We start from the raw sequence: 19829 nt of genomic DNA on the forward strand, positions 1-19829 counted from the left end.
AAAAGTAAGAAAGGTCTTATGAGAACCGCAGCATCCAATCAGCTATAATATGCTAACAGCTAACGTAAAGGTAGTAAAACATCATAGTATTTCATGCCTATTAGACCACAATAGTTATACCACATACTTTATAGTACCTATCTGCCCAATATAAACATGTAGAATAGGGGTTCCCAGCTGAAGTGGAACCACGAGCCACGTACCGAACTAGCGATACCACTTTTTTCCAATATTTTTTAAGAAGAAGTTTGATAAAGGGTTAGAGGGCAGACACTCTACCCTTCAAGCTAACTAGGCTGGCAGAAACCACTTTTGAATTTCACGATAAATTACGAACTTCTTCAAGAAATTTTTAAATTTTAACCACAACCCTATGTTGAAAATGAAATATTGGCTAAAATACAATAATGAAATCAGGTTTGGCATCTGTATTTTCCTTCATTCCACACATAGCCTTATTGCTTAGCATCAAAATAAATAAATAGGTAGTAGATAAATAAAATTCCTTTATTGATCATCATTGGAAATGGAAAAGTTTCAAAAAAGAGAGGCAAAGAAAAAAGATCCTCACGATAGGCCCCCAGGACCAATGGTAACCTTCTCACGGACCATCAGTGGTCCACGGACCACCTATTGGGAACTCCTCATGTAAGAAGATAAGGAGCAACCCATAAATAAAAATGGGGTTTTCAGACTAGTCATGCTAAATACTTTGTCTATAGTAGTCATGCTAAATACTTTGGCAAATATATGCAGATGACTTCCCAACCTACCTCAAGGCTAAATGGTTCGACCACAATGACCACAAATTCCGCACAGATAGGTGAATAGGTTGAAACTGATTTCAGTGGCGTGTCTGCCCACCAGTCACATATGGAGTATGCCAAAAGGGAGGCTATAAAGCCCATACACAGTATGTCCATTTACTGGTGGTCTTACAATCCAGGCTGAATAATCACATGGATAATCCTATTTTCGGTCTTGTCATTCCGAAATCGAAGAGAGATGGAGATCAGAATCGGAGAAAGCGAACCTTTTCTTAAAAAAAAAAACATGACTAAAAAATCTGGTGTGAACATCACACGACTTTCCTCATCCTATTAATTGATGCTTATTTTGGGTGTTCTTGTTCTTATAGCCAAACTTTTACAATATCGATAACAGTTTAGTCGGTATAGCTAAAAACCGCCAAAAAACGGTCAATATACCGCCAACCGCAGCACCTATCTTAACCAAACGTTTTGAGTTGCATCCTTGTCACATTTGTAAACTACATACCAAATTTCAAGTCTCTAGCTCTTACCGTTTTCGAGATATTTTGTTTACAGACAGACACACATACGGACCAATGGCTGAAACTTTGGATTTAGGCTCCAGGGACCTCAAAACGTATTTTGGCACTAAAAACTGAACATGAAAATTTGACCCGATTACATTACTTTCCTTCCTATAGGATAAGGAAAGTAAAAATGGGCTTCGGAGAATGTTGTATTTATAGAAAAAGGTCTTCTTCTTCCTCTTCTTCTTCTTCTTCTTCTTCTTCTTCTTCTTCTTCTTCTTCTTCTTCTTCTTCTTCTTCTTCATTCATACCAGCATACCACAATAACGCATTAACATGGTCATTTCCACGACCTGGTCTCACCTAGTCACCTTTGGCCTTCATCTCTGGGAGGACTTGATCTCTCGATGTCCCTAAGCGTAGCAGTCTTCGGACCACATTGGGGATGAGGTTGAACCACGCCCCTTTTATGTTTTTGATTTTTAAATTAATTCAAGACATTTTTAATTACTTTTAGACGATTCATGCTGTTATTCAATTACCTCCATAATGTACCCAGTATGTATCTAATATACAGACCTATTTGATGAAATAATTTTATTGCGATACATTAAACTATTATTAATTTCTTCATAATATCAACTACTTTTAGGAATCTACTACTACTGCTTCATGTACAAATATCCATTACTTCTAGGAAGTTACGCAATTGGGTCTATGGACTCTGTATATGGCTCTTTGCCTCTATGGCATGGTAGTTTGGTTCAAATCTTTGGCCGTAGCCCTATGCATCCGTACTCTCCGTTCAGAATTCTGAATGAAACGGGATGGTTTTGAAAAATGCTGAGCTCCGTTCACTCTGGGGCAGATTGGCGAAATGAAAGTTTTCAAAGTGTTAAGGTGTAAACTCTAACCTAACTCTAAAAAAACTCTAACCTTGAGAGAAATGCTGTTATAAATAAGGAGGAGTATTTTTGCAGGGTCATTCAGGGATCACGAATCAAAAAATAATTATAAGCACAATCATCAATAAAATTAGCTACCCTCTACAGCAGGGGTGGCCAGACTTTTTTCGTTGCGGTTCCCTTCTTAACTTTCAAAAGTGTTCGAGGTTCCCCTCCCCCCCCACCCACACCAAAAGAATAAAAAATAAACTCACCAATTTTTGTTGCTAAGCCATTTTAAATGGCATCTGCCTTTTTAATTAATTTTAGACGATTCATGCTGTTATTCAATTACCTCAATAATGTACCCAGTATGTATCTAATATACAGACCTATTTGATGAAATAATTTTATTGTGATACCTACATTAAACTATTATTAATTTCTTCATAATATCAACTACTTTTAGGAATCTACTACTACTGCTTCATGTACAAATAGGTATCCATTACTTCTAGGAAGTTACGCAATCGGGTCTATGGACTCTATATATGGCTCTTTGCCTCTATGGCATGGTAGTTTGGTTCAAATCTTTGGCCGTAGCCCTATGCATCCGTACTCTCCGTTCAGAATTCCGAATGAAACGGGATGGTTTTGAAAAATGCTGAGAGCTCCGTTCACTCTGGGGCAGATTGGCGAAATGAAAGTTTTCAAAGTGTTGAGGTGTAAACTCTAACCTAACTCTAAAAAAACTCTAACCTTGAGAGAAATGCTCTTATAAATAAGGGGGAGTATTTTTGCAGGGTCATTCACGGATCACGGAACAAAAAATAATTATAAGCACAATCATCAATAAAATTAGCTACCCTCTACACAGGCTATCAACTTACATGTTGGCCAGTTCCAAATCCCGATGACTGATGTCCAAGCCCGAGCCGAATCGAACCCAGGACCCTAGCTGGAACAGCAGGATGAAGAGGTGTGGGATCCTCATGGCGGAGGTTAGGGTCATCTACAGGGAAACATTTATAGGATCCAAATATGAGGCACTGAAGACGTTCTGATGGAGTTGTCAGGACATAATCTGAAATCAGAAAAGGAAAAGGGTTTCATTTAATTATTTCGATTGATTTGAATTGTTCTTGAAGTTCGAACTGTGGCTCAACGTACATTAAATGCCAATTTTGAACGCATTGCGCTGTGGGGGTAGTGTGATAGGCCAAAATCCAGTAAACATGACTATAAACATGTTCATTATTACGCTTATTACTTACGCCTCAACTTTGAAAATAAATAGGTACATAAATTAAAATAATAAATATGTGCTTGTGTGGTTTGTGCGATTATGTTCGCAGATTTGGCAATTAGGTATGTTCGCGGATTCGCGTCCCGAATCGACATTTTGGATATTTGGCAAGCCTACTGGTAACGAAACACGTAACTTCCGTAATAAAGTACAGACTACCGTAGGTTAATCAACCTACGTTAGCTCTCATGGCAAGACAAAGGTAGCCATAATCTAACTATCCAAGATCCAAGATCACTCTAAGAACCCTATGAACCCAGCGATTCTGCGAGTCATAATGATATAATTCCATAATTAATTTAGAAATCTCGACCGTGGCTCAATGTACATTAAATGCCAAATTTGAACGCATTGCGCTGTGGGGGTAGTGTGATAGGCCAAAATCCAGTAAACATGACTACACATATTCATTATTACGCTTATTACTTACGCCTCAACTTTGAAAATAAATAGGTACATAAATTAAAATAATAAATATGTGCTTGTGTGGTTTGCGAGTTTTCAAAAGGTATTGGTGAAGTAGGTACTAAAATAGAATTCCCTCTGCCTTTAGCCTACAAAATCACACAATAGGGACTTTCCAGACTTATCTCAGCAGGATAAACAAGATATTATATTCTAGTCAATAGAAATTACCAGGGTCATTGGAGAGTACCTATTTAGAGTCAATGCCTAAATACCCCTCTGCTAAAGAGTCTAAAGACAATAATCTTCCATCACACCCTGTCGAAAAGATTTCGCTCAGGATATTATATTCTATTCAATAGAAATTACCAGGGTCATTGGAGAGTATTTAGAGTCAATGCCTAAATACCCCTCTGCTAAAGAGTCTAAAGACAATAATCTTCCATCACACCCTGTCGAAAAGATTTCGCTCATAAACCATCATTAATCCAGGTCACAATTTCTCAGGTCTCACGTGTAACCCTGAATATCACAATGGTTGCAATACGCCCGATATAGCCAGCTTCGGCGATTGGTCACTCTGAATGCATAAACCATGAGAAGATTTCAGTAACTTTCTCCTCAAGGTAACCGACCGCAAGAATCATAGCAGAAACTTGGAGCGTGATCACCGAACGCAATAATTCGCACTCTCACAATAAGAAATGAAGTGTTGGTCAATGGAATCAAAACTCTGAAACTCTCAGACGAAAAAAATAGTTAACTAGGTAATAGGCATTCGAGGCATGAGCTTACGAGGTCCATATTGCATATTGCTCGGGGCATATGAGAAATACTCTCGATTTCGAACGCGAACGTCGATTCTTAATGTTGAATGTCGATTCAAATGTGAATAATGCGATGAAGAAACACACATGCTCAAATTAAAAGATTAACACTTTGTAGGTTTGCTTGCTTTGCTTTCCGTGTCCGTGAGATAGGCACTTTGTGGCATTTACCATTATGCACATAGGCAGACATACTAAATTTTATATTGGTTTGGAAGTTGGCAGATCACCACACCAGCCATGTTCGAAGCATTCATACCAACATGCCACAATAACGCATTAACATGGTCATTTCCACGACCTGGTCTCACCTAGTCACCTTTGGCCTTCTTCATCTCTGGGAGGACTTGATCTCTCGATGTCCCTAAGCGTAGCAGTCTTCGGACCACATTGGGGATGAGGTTGAACCACGCCCCTTTTATGTTTTTGATTTTTAAATTAATTCAAGACATTTTTAATTACTTTTAGACGATTCATGCTGTTATTCAATTACCTCCATAATGTACCCAGTATGTATCTAATATACAGACCTATTTGATGAAATAATTTTATTGCGATACATTAAACTATTATTAATTTCTTCATAATATCAACTACTTTTAGGAATCTACTACTACTGCTTCATGTACAAATATCCATTACTTCTAGGAAGTTACGCAATTGGGTCTATGGACTCTGTATATGGCTCTTTGCCTCTATGGCATGGTAGTTTGGTTCAAATCTTTGGCCGTAGCCCTATGCATCCGTACTCTCCGTTCAGAATTCTGAATGAAACGGGATGGTTTTGAAAAATGCTGAGCTCCGTTCACTCTGGGGCAGATTGGCGAAATGAAAGTTTTCAAAGTGTTAAGGTGTAAACTCTAACCTAACTCTAAAAAAACTCTAACCTTGAGAGAAATGCTCTTATAAATAAGGGGGAGTATTTTTGCAGGGTCATTCACGGATCACGGAACAAAAAATAATTATAAGCACAATCATCAATAAAATTAGCTACCCTCTACACAGGCTATCAACTTACATGTTGGCCAGTTCCAAATCCCGATGACTGATGTCCAAGCCCGAGCCGAATCGAACCCAGGACCCTAGCTGGAACAGCAGGATGAAGAGGTGTGGGATCCTCATGGCGGAGGTTAGGGTCATCTACAGGGAAACATTTATAGGATCCAAATATGAGGCACTGAAGACGTTCTGATGGAGTTGTCAGGACATAATCTGAAATCAGAAAAGGAAAAGGGTTTCATTTAATTATTTCGATTGATTTGAATTGTTCTTGAAGTTCGAACTGTGGCTCAACGTACATTAAATGCCAATTTTGAACGCATTGCGTAAATGCATAGGATGTATTTTGTGATGGTAAATACAAGTAAAGGTAGTGGCGTCTTGCGTCTTCTAAATTGAAGCAGCCTAGTTAGGCAGTTAGCTTGGAGATTGGCTTGCCTATCTTAATGAATAAAATTAGAGAACCTTTTTAATTTCCAATAGAACCGTAGAAAAAGATATAACATTTTTTGAAAATAAGGAACAGCGAGAAGTTATACTATGAAAATAACGCGAAATTTGACTAAATTGTTGCATTTTGCATACACAGAAACATGTAAATGTATGTCTGTCTGTTACGGCGCTGTTACTCTGATGGACCTTTTGTTGTCCTCTTTTCACGATCTTATATTATAAGAACGAGATCCATTCACTCATTCACATTTCACATTTCACACACTGATCGCTCTATCTCTAGAACCACAAAATGTTTCCCTGTAGATGACCCTAACCCCCGCCATGAGGATCCCACACCTCTTCATCGTGCTGTTCCAGCTAGGGTCCTGGGTTCGATTCGGCTCGGGCTTGGACATCAGTCATCGGGATTTGGAACTGGCCAACATGTAAGTTGATAGCCTGTGTAGAGGGTAGCTAATTTTATTGATGATTGTGCTTATAATTATTTTTTGTTCCGTGATCCGTGAATGACCCTGCAAAAATACTCCCCCTTATTTATAAGAGCATTTCTCTCAAGGTTAGAGTTTTTTTAGAGTTAGGTTAGAGTTTACACCTCAACACTTTGAAAACTTTCATTTCGCCAATCTGCCCCAGAGTGAACGGAGCTCAGCATTTTTCAAAACCATCCCGTTTCATTCAGAATTCTGAACGGAGAGTACGGATGCATAGGGCTACGGCCAAAGATTTGAACCAAACTACCATGCCATAGAGGCAAAGAGCCATATATAGAGTCCATAGACCCGATTGCGTAACTTCCTAGAAGTAATGGATACCTATTTGTACATGAAGCAGTAGTAGTAGATTCCTAAAAGTAGTTGATATTATGAAGAAATTAATAATAGTTTAATGTAGGTATCACAATAAAATTATTTCATCAAATAGGTCTGTATATTAGATACATACTGGGTACATTATTGAGGTAATTGAATAACAGCATGAATCGTCTAAAATTAATTAAAAATGTCTTGAATTAATTTAAAAATCAAAAACATACCTTTTGTTGTCCTCTTTTCACGAAAAAACGGCTTGACCGATTTTGATGAAATTTTTTGTGGTTGTTGAGAAGAGTACTGAGGGTGACATAGGCTATTTAAATTAGTCATATTCCATCCCGATTCAAAATGGCAGCCCCTCAAAGTTATGACTCTTTTGCCACGCTGATCCCGTACAAAGGACGGGTCAACCACTAGTCTTGTACCTAAGCCTAAGCCCTAGGTCGCGGATTCCCACCCGGGGGCAAACTTTGTCCTAAAAAGAAAAGGTTCGCTTTCTCCGATTCTGATCTCCATCTCTCTTCGATTTCGGAATGACAAGACCGAAAATAGGATTATCCATGTGATTATTCAGCCTGGATTGTAAGACCACCAGTAAAAGGACATACTGTGTATGGGCTTTATAGCCTCCCTTTTGGCATACTCCATATGTGACTGGTGGGCAGACACGCCACTGAAATCAGTTTCAACCTATTCACCTATCTGTGCGGAATTTGTGGTCATTGTGGTCGAACCATTTAGCCTTGAGGTAGGTTGGGAAGTCATCTGCATATATTTGCCAAAGTATTTAGCATGACTACTATAGACAAAGTATTTAGCATGACTAGTCTGAAAACCCCATTTTTATTTATGGGTTGCTCCTTATCTTCTTACATGAGGAGTTCCCAATAGGTGGTCCGTGGACCACTGATGGTCCGTGAGAAGGTTACCATTGGTCCTGGGGGCCTATCGTGAGAACTTTTTTCTTTGCCTCTCTTTTTTGAAACTTTTCCATTTCCAATGATTATCAATAATGGAATTTTATTTATCTACTACCTATTTATTTATTTTGATGCTAAGCAATAAGGCTATGTGTGGAATGAAGGAAAATACAGATGCCAAACCTGATTTCATTATTGTATTTTAGCCAATATTCTTGAAGAAGTTCGTAATTTATCGTGAAATTCAAAAGTGGTTTCTGCCAGCCTAGTTAGCTTGAAGGGTAGAGTGTCTGCCCTCTAACCCTTTATCAAACTTCTTCTTAAAAAATATTGGAAAAAAGTGGTATCGCTAGTTCGGTACGTGGCTCGTGGTTCCACTTCAGCTGGGAACCCCTATTCTACATGTTTATATTGGGCAGATAGGTACTATAAAGTATGTGGTATAACTATTGTGGTCTAATAGGCATGAAATACTATGATGTTTTACTACCTTTACGTTAGCTGTTAGCATATTATAGCTGATTGGATGCTGCGGTTCTCATAAGACCTTTCTTACTTTTTATATGGATTTAGAAACTATACACTTGGTGCTGGAGTACTCGTATTCTTAATATTTCATGCATCTAATTAATTTTGCCAGCCTAATTAGGTTGGAGGGTAGCTCGTCTGCCTTGTAAGCGCCGGGTCGCGGGTTCGATTCCTCTCCGGGGTGGATTTAATCCTAAACAGATAAAATTCGAGAACGAATGCTGGATTTCTCCTATCTTGTCTTTCTTATCTCTTCGCATTCAGACGATAAGGACTTAGCAGTTACAGTTCCCTCTGTCTACTCAGGCTAGGTGACGCAAATGTGAGGTGGTTAGCTTGTTGCCGAGGATGAAACCCCCATCACTGACAGCCTTGGCAGTTATACAGTGACATTATAGCAGATACTCTTCGTCTAAAGGTGTGTCCACACATAGTCGACCGGCCATCGATCGACGAGACGACGAGATGAACATCTATTGTAAAATTGTTATTACAAATAAATAAAGTTAAAAAAAAAAAATCTACACCTATTATCGAGTCATTTTGAACTGTGGATGGTTCAGTCGACATCGATCGATGGCCGGTGGACTATGTGTGGACACACCTTAAGTGAGGGAGCAACCAAACATACTTATAGGTAATAACATTCTCTCCTCTTTCAGCACCTGTGACGGCAAGGCCAGCTGCAACCTGGGCAAGAAGTCCCGTTTCGGCGAAGACCTGGACTGGCGAGACCGCAACTGTTTCTGTGACGAACTATGCCGCAAGTATGGCGACTGCTGTCTGGACTCCCCCTACTACAATTTGGTGGAACAGCGCCGCGGGGCCGCCAGTTGGAGTTGCGTCAATTTGAAACACTTTGGCGGCATTTATATGAAGTCGATGTGTCCGCCAAATTGGAATGATGCGAAAATCGCCGCCATGTGTGAGAACCTGGTGGATGATCAGGATCCGATGTCCACGATGCCGGTGACGAGTAAGGAGAGCGGACAGACGTACAGGTAAAGGGACTATCACACGAGGTATGGTGGACCCGAGGAGTTGATAGAATTAGTAAAGGACGCTCCTAGTAATACATAGATACATACTGTGAATATTGTGACATCCGCGAAAAAGAGAGACTCAGCTTCACCACAATTAATTTGTGATTTAGATTAGATTTGAACCTATGTAGGTGCGATTGTACGATGTACATGATGTAGACTGCTTGGGGTAAAGGGACTTTCAAGTTTCAAGTTCTATTTTACCTGGATACCGTGTGGTTTTGGTTAGATTTGTGTCTATTTGTTCAGACTCTTGGGGCGGTAAAGCAACATGTAACTTGTCCTATTTGATATCGTGGTAACCAAGTTTCCTCCTATCTCTACAGGAACGTATACTGCGCCCTGTGTCACTCCGACAACGCTATCGAATTCTGGCGACCCCGACTAGAATGTCCGTCGCTCAACCACCGCTACAACATATCCCAATACTCCCTCTCGTCCAGTCTTAAATACCTGTCCGAGAAAGAGTCCTGGGGGATCACCCACGACAAGACATTCCACCAGTGTAACATCTATCCCGTGATACCGGAAAGTATCAGCTATCTGGTCCGTCGGTGTGTTAGTGACGTCATCAAGACATGCACCGTTAATTGGACCAACGCTGAGGTAAGAATCAGAAGAGTAGTTTAATAGGTTTAGGGAGCTTTGTTAAGCTCTTGACAGCTACGATAGCACGTTGAATACACCAGGTCTCCATCAGTAAAGTCAAGCAACGGTGAGCGTGGTTAGTAGCCGGATGACCATCTGGGCGATTGTGTGCTCCAGGATTTTCCCGGTCCCATTTAGACTGGGCTACTTCAAAGATTGGAATAAAATTCAGTAGTATGTACTTAGATAGATACTTTATCTTTGTAACTACTTTCCTTCTTATAGGATAAGGAAGGTCAAAAAGTGAAAATGAGGCACAGTTCCCCTACCTATTTGGGAAGAAAAAAAGATCTATTTATTTGTATGTAATTTTATATTTCCTTTGTAATCTCTTCTACTATGGTAGTTAGCTTTTAGTTTAAGTATCTAAAGCCGGGGCTTAACAAGTCGGATTAAACGGGTTTGAGTTAAAAATTTACAACATAATCCTGGATTAACAGAATACCGTGTTAATCCGACTTAGCCCCGGATTAATTACCTTCACAGTCGTTTAATTTATTACTTTTTCTTTGCATGTCATATTTTTTACTTTCTATAACTTTTTCTTTAGAAAACTTTGAAGACTGAAAAAAAAAAAAATCACAATCAAAATTGTCTAATACCTTAACCTTACCGATCCATAAAAAAAATTCTAAGAACACCCCAGTTTTGTCAGCAGAATAAACACAAACATGTCAATAACGTGCGCGGACAATCACCTGTCCAGATAAACGCCACTCTCGGGGTTGCTTAACTTAAAGGTCAAGAGACTCAAAAGATCTATTGTAGTTTTGAAGAGGCACACTATTTTGTGAAATGTAATTTTGCCACTGAAAATGTGAAGTTCGCAGGTGAGAAATTTGTATGTCCGCTTGAAAACTTTTTGAATATGCAATGTGCAATGTTTATAATTAACTGGAAATTTTTGTGCTATTTTCCTGTCTTTATTTTACTCTTCTTTATTTCTCTGAATCTAAGATAAATAGGGTAAGTGTACCATTTATTCACCCACCTAAAAAACGTATCATTTATTGGCCCACCTGCCCACATTTATTTGTCTAATTTTTGTTTTTATGACTACAATTTTGAAATACCACTGTTTCGATAGCAGTCTTTAAGCCCTTTCTTTTGATGAAATTGGATCTTGAAAAAGTTCGTCCAGTTCAGACTTATGTGGCGTAGACCCACAGGTGGGCCAATAAATGGTACGTTTTTTAGGTGGGCGAATAAATGGTACACTTACCCTAATTGAATATTTTCAACTGTTTCTATCTCTTTTAATTTTCAATGCTTGGAATGTTATTGTAATAAAACTGTGTACATACCTATTCATAAAACCAAGAGTTTTTTTTCCATCCAGAATCCAAATAGGTTTATTCTTTTTTGCAGAAAGACTCTACAGCCTGACACTGTTCTTCTGCAAGACGCCTAAGGCAATGTATAGTTAAGTACCTGCAAAAATAGCTTTCTAAGTATAAGTATGAAGGTAGACACGTAGACAGGTAGGTACACGAGATCAACATGATGGCACCAAAGAGGATTTCATTCATTAATACATACGTACGTTAATAGAGTTATATAGGATCTTTTTTCTTTGCCTCTCTTTTTTGAAACTTTTCCATTTCCAATGATGATCAATAAAGGAATTTTATTTATCTACTACCTATTTATTTATTTTGATGCTAAGCAATAAGGCTATGTGTGGAATGAAGGAAAATACAGATGCCAAACCTGATTTCATTATTGTATTTTAGCCAATATTCTTGAAGAAGTTCGTAATTTATCGTGAAATTCAAAAGTGGTTTCTGCCAGCCTAGTTAGCTTGAAGGGTAGAGTGTCTGCCCTCTAACCCTTTATCAAACTTCTTCTTAAAAAATATTGGAAAAAAGTGGTATCGCTAGTTCGGTACGTGGCTCGTGGTTCCACTTCAGCTGGGAACCCCTATTCTACATGTTTATATTGGGCAGATAGGTACTATAAAGTATGTGGCATAACTATTGTGGTCTAATAGGCAAGAAATACTATGATGTTTTACTACCTTTACGTTAGCTGTTAGCATATTATAGCTGATTGGATGCTGCGGTTCTCATAAGACCTTTCTTACTTTTCATATGGATTTAGAAACTATACACTTGGTGCTGGAGTACTCGTATTCTTAATATTTCATGCATCTAATTAATTTTGCCAGCCTAATTAGGTTGGAGGGTAGCTCGTCTGCCTTGTAAGCGCCGGGTCGCGGGTTCGATTCCTCTCCGGGGTGGATTTAATCCTAAACAGATAAAATTCGAGAACGAATGCTGGATTTCTCCTATCTTGTCTTTCTTATCTTTTCGCATTCAGACGAAAAGGACTTACCAGTTACAGTTCCCTCTGTCTACTCAGGCTAGGTGACGCAAATGTGAGGTGGTTAGCTTGTTGCCGAGGATGAAACCCCCGTCACTGACAGCCTTGGCAGTTATACAGTGACATTATAACAGATACTCTTCGTCTAAAGGTGTGTCCACACATAGTCGACCGGCCATCGATCGACAAGACGACGAGATGAACATCTATTGTAAAATAATTGTTATTACAAATAAATAAATTTTAAAAAAAAATCTACACCTATTATCGAGTCATTTTGAACTGTGGATGGTTCAGTCGACATCGATCGATGGCCGGTGGACTATGTGTGGATATATGGATTTAGAAACTATACACTTGGTGCTGGAGTATTCTTAATATTTCATGCATCTAATGAATTTTGCCAGCCTAATTAGGTTGGAGGATAGCTCGTCTGCCTTGTAAGCGCCGGGTCGCGGGTTCGATTCCTCTCCGGGGTGGATTTAATCCTAAACAGATAAAATTCGAGAACGAATGCTGGATTTCTCCTATCTTGTCTTTCTTATCTCTTCGCATTCAGACGATAAGGACTTAGCAGTTACAGTTCCCTCTGTCTACTCAGGCTAGGTGACGCAAATGTGAGGTGGTTAGCTTGTTGCCGAGGATGAAACCCCCATCACTGACAGCCTTGGCAGTTATACAGTGACATTATAGCAGATACTCTTCGTCTAAAGGTGTGTCCACACATAGTCGACCGGCCATCGATCGACGAGACGACGAGATGAACATCTATTGTAAAATTGTTATTACAAATAAATAAAGTTAAAAAAAAAAAATCTACACCTATTATCGAGTCATTTTGAACTGTGGATGGTTCAGTCGACATCGATCGATGGCCGGTGGACTATGTGTGGACACACCTTAAGTGAGGGAGCAACCAAACATACTTATAGGTAATAACATTCTCTCCTCTTTCAGCACCTGTGACGGCAAGGCCAGCTGCAACCTGGGCAAGAAGTCCCGTTTCGGCGAAGACCTGGACTGGCGAGACCGCAACTGTTTCTGTGACGAACTATGCCGCAAGTATGGCGACTGCTGTCTGGACTCCCCCTACTACAATTTGGTGGAACAGCGCCGCGGGGCCGCCAGTTGGAGTTGCGTCAATTTGAAACACTTTGGCGGCATTTATATGAAGTCGATGTGTCCGCCAAATTGGAATGATGCGAAAATCGCCGCCATGTGTGAGAACCTGGTGGATGATCAGGATCCGATGTCCACGATGCCGGTGACGAGTAAGGAGAGCGGACAGACGTACAGGTAAAGGGACTATCACACGAGGTATGGTGGACCCGAGGAGTTGATAGAATTAGTAAAGGACGCTCCTAGTAATACATGCTGTGAATATTGTGACATCCGCAAAAAAAAGAGACTCAGCTTCACCACAATCAATTTGTGATTTGGATTAGATTTGAACCTATGTAGGTACGATTCTACGATGTACATGTTTAAACTGCTTGGGGTAAAGGGACTTTCAAGTTTCAAGTTCTATTTTACCTGGATACCGTGTGGTTTTGGTTAGATTTGTGTCTATTTGTTCTGATTAAAGCTTATGCCTCGAATGCCTTTTTTATGATTACGAGTGGTATTTTAGTTTGGGTTTAATTAAATTCTCGAAGTTAATGAAGATCCTCCTCCCATTGAATTAGAACTGAGAATTAATCAATGAATCAGAGGAATTTGAAGGCGTTGTAGGTGTAAATCCATGGATATTGTGAATTTGAGAGAATTGAGCCCATTGATTCAATATTAACTGTGGTATTGATACCGTATTTAGGACCATTGAATCAATATGTCTATTGAAAACGAAACCATTGAATGTTATTGGGTATTCAATGGTGCTGGAAACTTATTGATTCCCCAATCCCCATATTGCTATTGCGGACGATTTCTTGAACCAAATTGGCTTTGTCTGACGGCTATTCATATTTGGTAACACCAAATTTCGAGATTAACTAGAGTTGAGTAACGACAGATACGCACCTCGCTTAGGTGTGTGTATATGAATGGTCATCTGGAACTATATTAATTGGGCTTACAAAAACATTGATGAATGATGACCATTAGTCAGAGAGTCTAGTTGTCTACCTGTTGATTTTGATTATCGCTCATTACAAGCTCTCATTTAATAACATCTTTCGTCTGAGGGTTTGTAAATTTTCGTAAATAATAATAAAATTACGGTATATATATATATATTTAATATTCGTAAATACCCAACTTGTACCAGCATACGAGTAAATACGTATTTATGTAGTTAACTTTTTTTTTCGTCTGAGAGTTTCAGAGTTTTGATTCCATTGACCAACACTTCATTTCTTATTGTGAGAGTGCGAATTATTGCGTTCGGTGTACTTACATTCTCTCCTCTTTCAGCACCTGTGACGGCAAGGCCAGCTGCAACCTGGGCAAGAAGTCCCGTTTCGGCGAAGACCTGGAGGTCTCGATCAGTAAAGTCAAGCAACGGTGAGCGTGGTTAGTAGCCAGATGACCATCTAGGCGATTGTGTGCTCCAGGATTTTCCCGGTCCCATTTAGACTGGGTGAGGTTAATGTGAGGAGGGGGGTAGCTTGTCGCTCGCCGAATGTAAAGTGAGACCCCCGTCACTAAAGACCTTGACTGGATTTCACCAACCTTTTTTCTAGCTCCTAACAGCCTGTCAGCTTAACAGCCTGTTAAGGCTATACAAATCAAATGGAACGTAGCAGAGTGTTAGCTTAAGAGGCCTTCTAGAAACTTTTTCAGTCTCTAGGTCAAATCCGAATCTTAGAAGTTATACAGAGACGTAAAATCTCTATCAAAATCAATCATAAATTACGCCAATTTCAGGTGCGCACCCGGTGTGAGGCGTATACAAGCGTCATCTACGATTTCAACCAGGCTTACCGTAACCCGCATTGCGCCCTCTGTAACAACGTGCGGGTGCAATACTTCCAATGTAACAAGGTCATGTTGCGGTCCATCTTCAATGGAGACTTTGATCCCGCGTCGTTTGCCGTCCTGTTTGATATTTCAGGTAGGTTAACGGTTATAACAGGGAGAAGACTAGCCCAAATTTCCTCACGCTATATCAATAGCGAAGGTTGAGTGCGAAGGGCATCCCGCTCGGAAAATTTTGTTTAGCCAAAACCAGTTGGCCTCAAAGCGATCACATCTAAAGCTGATTGAGAGGCCGACGACGAACGCGGACCCCATCTGAACATGGGAAAAGGCGAAGAAGAAGAAGAAGAAGAAGAACGGTTATAACTGCGGTAAAAATTTGTTTCACCGTCGCTGCAGAGTTGTTTTATCGTCTTTTCAAACCTTTTTTCAGCCAGCCTAGTTGGCTTGGAGGATCGCGCGTATGCCTTCCAAGCGCTGCGCTGGTTAGGTTTCCGCCCGTTGCGAACAGCTAAGGTTCCTTCTCCTTCTGACTTTCGGAGCGACTGGATTTCTCCTATCCTTTCCTGCATCTTTCTTCGCTTTCGGGACGATAAGACCTTAGCCGTTACATAGAGTTCGCCCCTCTATAAGAGTTCAAAGTTCTATCCTTTCCTGCATCTTTCTTCGCTTTCGGGACGATAAGACCTTAGCCGTTACATAGAGTTCGCCCCTCTATAAGAGTTCAAAGTTCAAACTCATCCATGTAGAAACATCTTGAAATTCTAAAACTGCGGTACCTATTGCCTATACAATACCTGCTCTGCTAACATAGTAAATCATAATTAAGGTAAATAATTTTTAATGAAGACCTAAAATTTATTTAATAAGGTAGGTAAGATAATTAAGTTAGGACTGAACTAGAACGATGAGACTTTCTTTCTACCACGTGATTGAGAACAGAAGGGAATTTTTATGAAGATAAATCATAATTAAGGTGGATAATTTTTAATGAAGACTTAAATAAGGTAAGATAATTAAGTTAGGACTGAACTAGAACGATGAGACTTTCTTTCTACCACGTGATTGAGAACAGAAGGGAATTTTTATGAAGACCAGATCATGTACTCAACAGACTTGAAATTTACTGATGTTTCTAAATTTCAGATTCTAGAGTAACTATTCCAGAGGAACTTTTATTCAGGTATATCGTAGTACCTACTAACTCAGGTCAAAAAATTCGCATTAAAGAAGGTACCTACTCAATGTTTTCCAGAGGAACTTTTATTCAGGTATATCGTAGTACCTACTAACTCAGGTCAAAAAATTCGCATTAAAGAAGGTACCTACTCAATGTTTTTTACTTCTCACGATGATTTCTAACAAAGAAGACCTCAGTGACCTCAAAATACTGGTAACTTTCGTATTGTACCTAATACCTTGTTACCGAATTGAAAAATTCAAAATGAGTAGATAATGCAGAAATACTAGATATAGGGGATATAAGTATGTACTTTGGACTTTTACTACATTCTACATACATACTTCCTATGATATTTCGTTTCTAAGTAGATAAATACATAGGAACTTTTATTTGAGGAGGTACCTACGTACTAATCGAGTTGGGAAGTATGTACTTTGGACTTTTACTACATTCTACATATGTACATACTTCCTATGATATTTCGTTTCTAAGTAGATAAATACATAGGAACTTTTATTTGAGGAGGTACCTACGTACTAATCGAGTTGGTATTTCTTAGGCCAGCCACTCACTATCAGGTAGACCTGACAGGTACACCTGATCAGGTCCGCCTGTCAGGTCCAAATGCTAGTGAATGACTGGCCTTACATTGAAAAATTCGTAACAAACCAATAATTTTAGAGTTCTTGATGACGAAATGTGTAAAATCCAAACTTTCTATTGATTCCAGGCAAAGGCAATGTGGGGAAGGTGAGACAGAACTGCGAGCAGGATAAAGAGGCACACTATTTTGTCAAAATGTAATTTTGCCATTGAAAATGTGAAGTTCGCAGGTGAGAAATTTGTATGTCCGCCTGAAAACTTTTTTAAATATGCAATGTGCAATGTTTATAATTAACTGGAACTTTATGTGCTATTTTCCTGTCTTTATTTTACTCTTCTTAGTTATTTCTCTGAATCTAGGATAAATAATTGAATATTTTCAACTGTTTCTACCTATCTCTTTTAATTTTCAATGCTTGGAATGTTATTGTAATAAAACTGTGTACATACCTATTCATAAAACCAAGTTTTTTTTCCATCCAGAATCCAAATAGGTTTTCTTTTTTGCAGAAAGACTCTACAGTCTGACACTGTTCTTCTGCAAGACGCCTGAGGCAATGTATAGGTACCTGCAAAAATAGCTTTCTAAGTATAAGTACCTATGAAGGTAGACAGGTAGGTACACGAGATCAACATGATGGCACCAAAGAGGATTTCATTCATTAATACATACGTACGTTAATAGAGTTATATAGTAAGTAGAAATAAATACAGTACTTACATAATTATATATGTAGGTAGCAGGTAGGTACCTACTTTTACCTGCCCCGGTGGCGTAGTGGTCAAGACGCTCGCCTGGTAATCAGGAGGGCGTGGGTTCGATCCCAGCCGAGGTATGGAATTTTATCCTCATTTATTTGAGAATTTGACCACGTAATAATGGAGCTCTAAGGGTTAGGTGGTAGAGAACGCCTAAGGCGTTAACCTCGCCTAGTGGTTGCCTTCCACTCAAGAGTCTATTATTATTATTATTGTAGCCAAAACCAAATGTCAGCTCAAAGCGAAAAAACGCCGACCCTGTCTGAACACAGGAAAAAGCGAAGAAACAGAAGGGCTAACGAAAGACTTACATGCATGGTCTAATGATCTATTTTGGGGTTTTTGTTTTACTTTTATTTGAAGTGAAACAAAGAAGTTTTTGAATTTGAGTTTTTTTATACTTTAAATTGTTTTACCAAGTGTGTGTACCAACAAAATAAGTTAATACAATCTTATTCCATTTATCTATTTTTATCTAATTCCCTATTATTTTGTCATAATTCCCAGGAGCGGGAGTAGTAACCACAAGAGCCCATGTCCACTACGTGGTGACAGAACACGGAATTGCCTTCCTATTTGGCAAAACCCTGCGTCAACGTGCCCATGCCCTGATTAACATTGCCCCCCCTGACCATAGGGAGGCCCTGGAGAAAGCTGCTTTCGAAAGACTTAAAGTGATGCCTTGCGCCTAAAATGTGCCATCCATCTGAATTTGAGAAATCAAAAGAAATGTATCTACCAGGTATCAGTTGTAAATGAAAATTTTTGGATAAGTAGGAGTACTTTTTCTATTATTATGGGAAAGTTGGTGAAATTCTCTTGAGGTATCCAGAGAAAGATGCTTTCGAAATATTCAGTGATGCCTTGCGCTTAAAATGTGCCAAAATGAAATGGCATTTGTGGTAAATTTGAAAGGAAAGTATCAGTTGTGAATTGAAAAATGTACCACTTGTTAAAGCTGTGAGGTATTATTGAAAATGTAGGAGAAATTGTTCCAAAGATCTGGTTCAAATTGGTTTTTTAATTTTGGTTTCATACCACGCGCTTAACTTGTTGTGCCAAAAGAACCAAGTGGATTGTTGGTATATGCAATATGCCTCCTCTTGTATAATTATGGTTGGTTGGTTGGTTGGTTGGTTGGTATCAAATGCTGGGAATTGACTATCAGGTCATTTTCCTCCTCGCGTCCCAATATTTTGCGATGATGTTGTCTTGATCCGTGAGTTCTGGGCATGTCTGCAGGTGGTCTGCATTCATGACAGCTTGTTGAGTGCAGAGTGGACAGGTGGGTGATTCTCTGCAGCCTATACGGTTGAGGTGTTGGGCAAGACAATCATGACCTGTCATCAGGCGGAAGGTGGCGACCGCTGCTTTTCTAGGTGTCTGAGGTATGATTTCAGGTTTGTCAACTATGTCTTTCCATTTTTTCCCCAAACTTTCTCTTTTTAAAAAAGCTTTTTGATGACGAAATGTGTAAAATCCAAACTTTCTATTGATTCCAGGCAAAGGCAATGTGGGGAAGGTGAGACAGAACTGCGAGCAGGATCAAATCTACGATCCGTTCTTCCAGAAGTGTCGGAACGTTTACATCGAAGCGCAACAAACCAAGGGCGAATACTTTGTCAACATCCCTGACAACATTATCTCCAACGCCACCACTATTGAGTTACCTAACGATATCTTCCATGATAGTAAGGTCCGTCCTGGTGAGAAACAACTCAGTAACTTCACAGTGAAGGAGAGTTGTCCCAAGATTGTTCTTCAACCTCATGAGTACGTCATCATGGCCGATGTCCTCTATATACCAAAGCATCAGAAGACGTTCAACTCCAATGAGTTTGAGTTGAAGGACAACAAGACGGTGGAGATCTGTCTGCTCAACTATCAGGCCAGTGAGCTGCTTGGCTTCCGGAAAGTTGCCCGAAGATAGTTCTTCAAC

The 19829-nt window shown here is 39.5% G+C and overlaps 1 protein-coding gene across 1 annotated transcript in view; it reads left to right on the forward strand.

Moving 5' to 3' along the window:
- Positions 1-6443: 6443 nt before the first annotated feature.
- The window catches only part of LOC103512396, a gene marked incomplete at its 5' end in the record, with an annotated part of 31564 nt that continues 18178 nt past the window's right edge, over positions 6444-19829 (forward strand). Inside the window, 5 exon segments of the mRNA XM_008477157.3 lie at positions 6444-6581; positions 9079-9417; positions 9786-10065; positions 15295-15481; positions 19393-19759. Coding sequence (XP_008475379.3) covers positions 6460-6581; positions 9079-9417; positions 9786-10065; positions 15295-15481; positions 19393-19759 — 1295 coding nt within the window.

The sequence above is a fragment of the Diaphorina citri genome, unplaced genomic scaffold (assembly GCF_000475195.1).
Source record: "Diaphorina citri unplaced genomic scaffold, Diaci psyllid genome assembly version 1.1 scaffold834, whole genome shotgun sequence".
Classification (NCBI taxonomy): Eukaryota; Metazoa; Arthropoda; class Insecta; order Hemiptera; family Psyllidae; genus Diaphorina; species Diaphorina citri.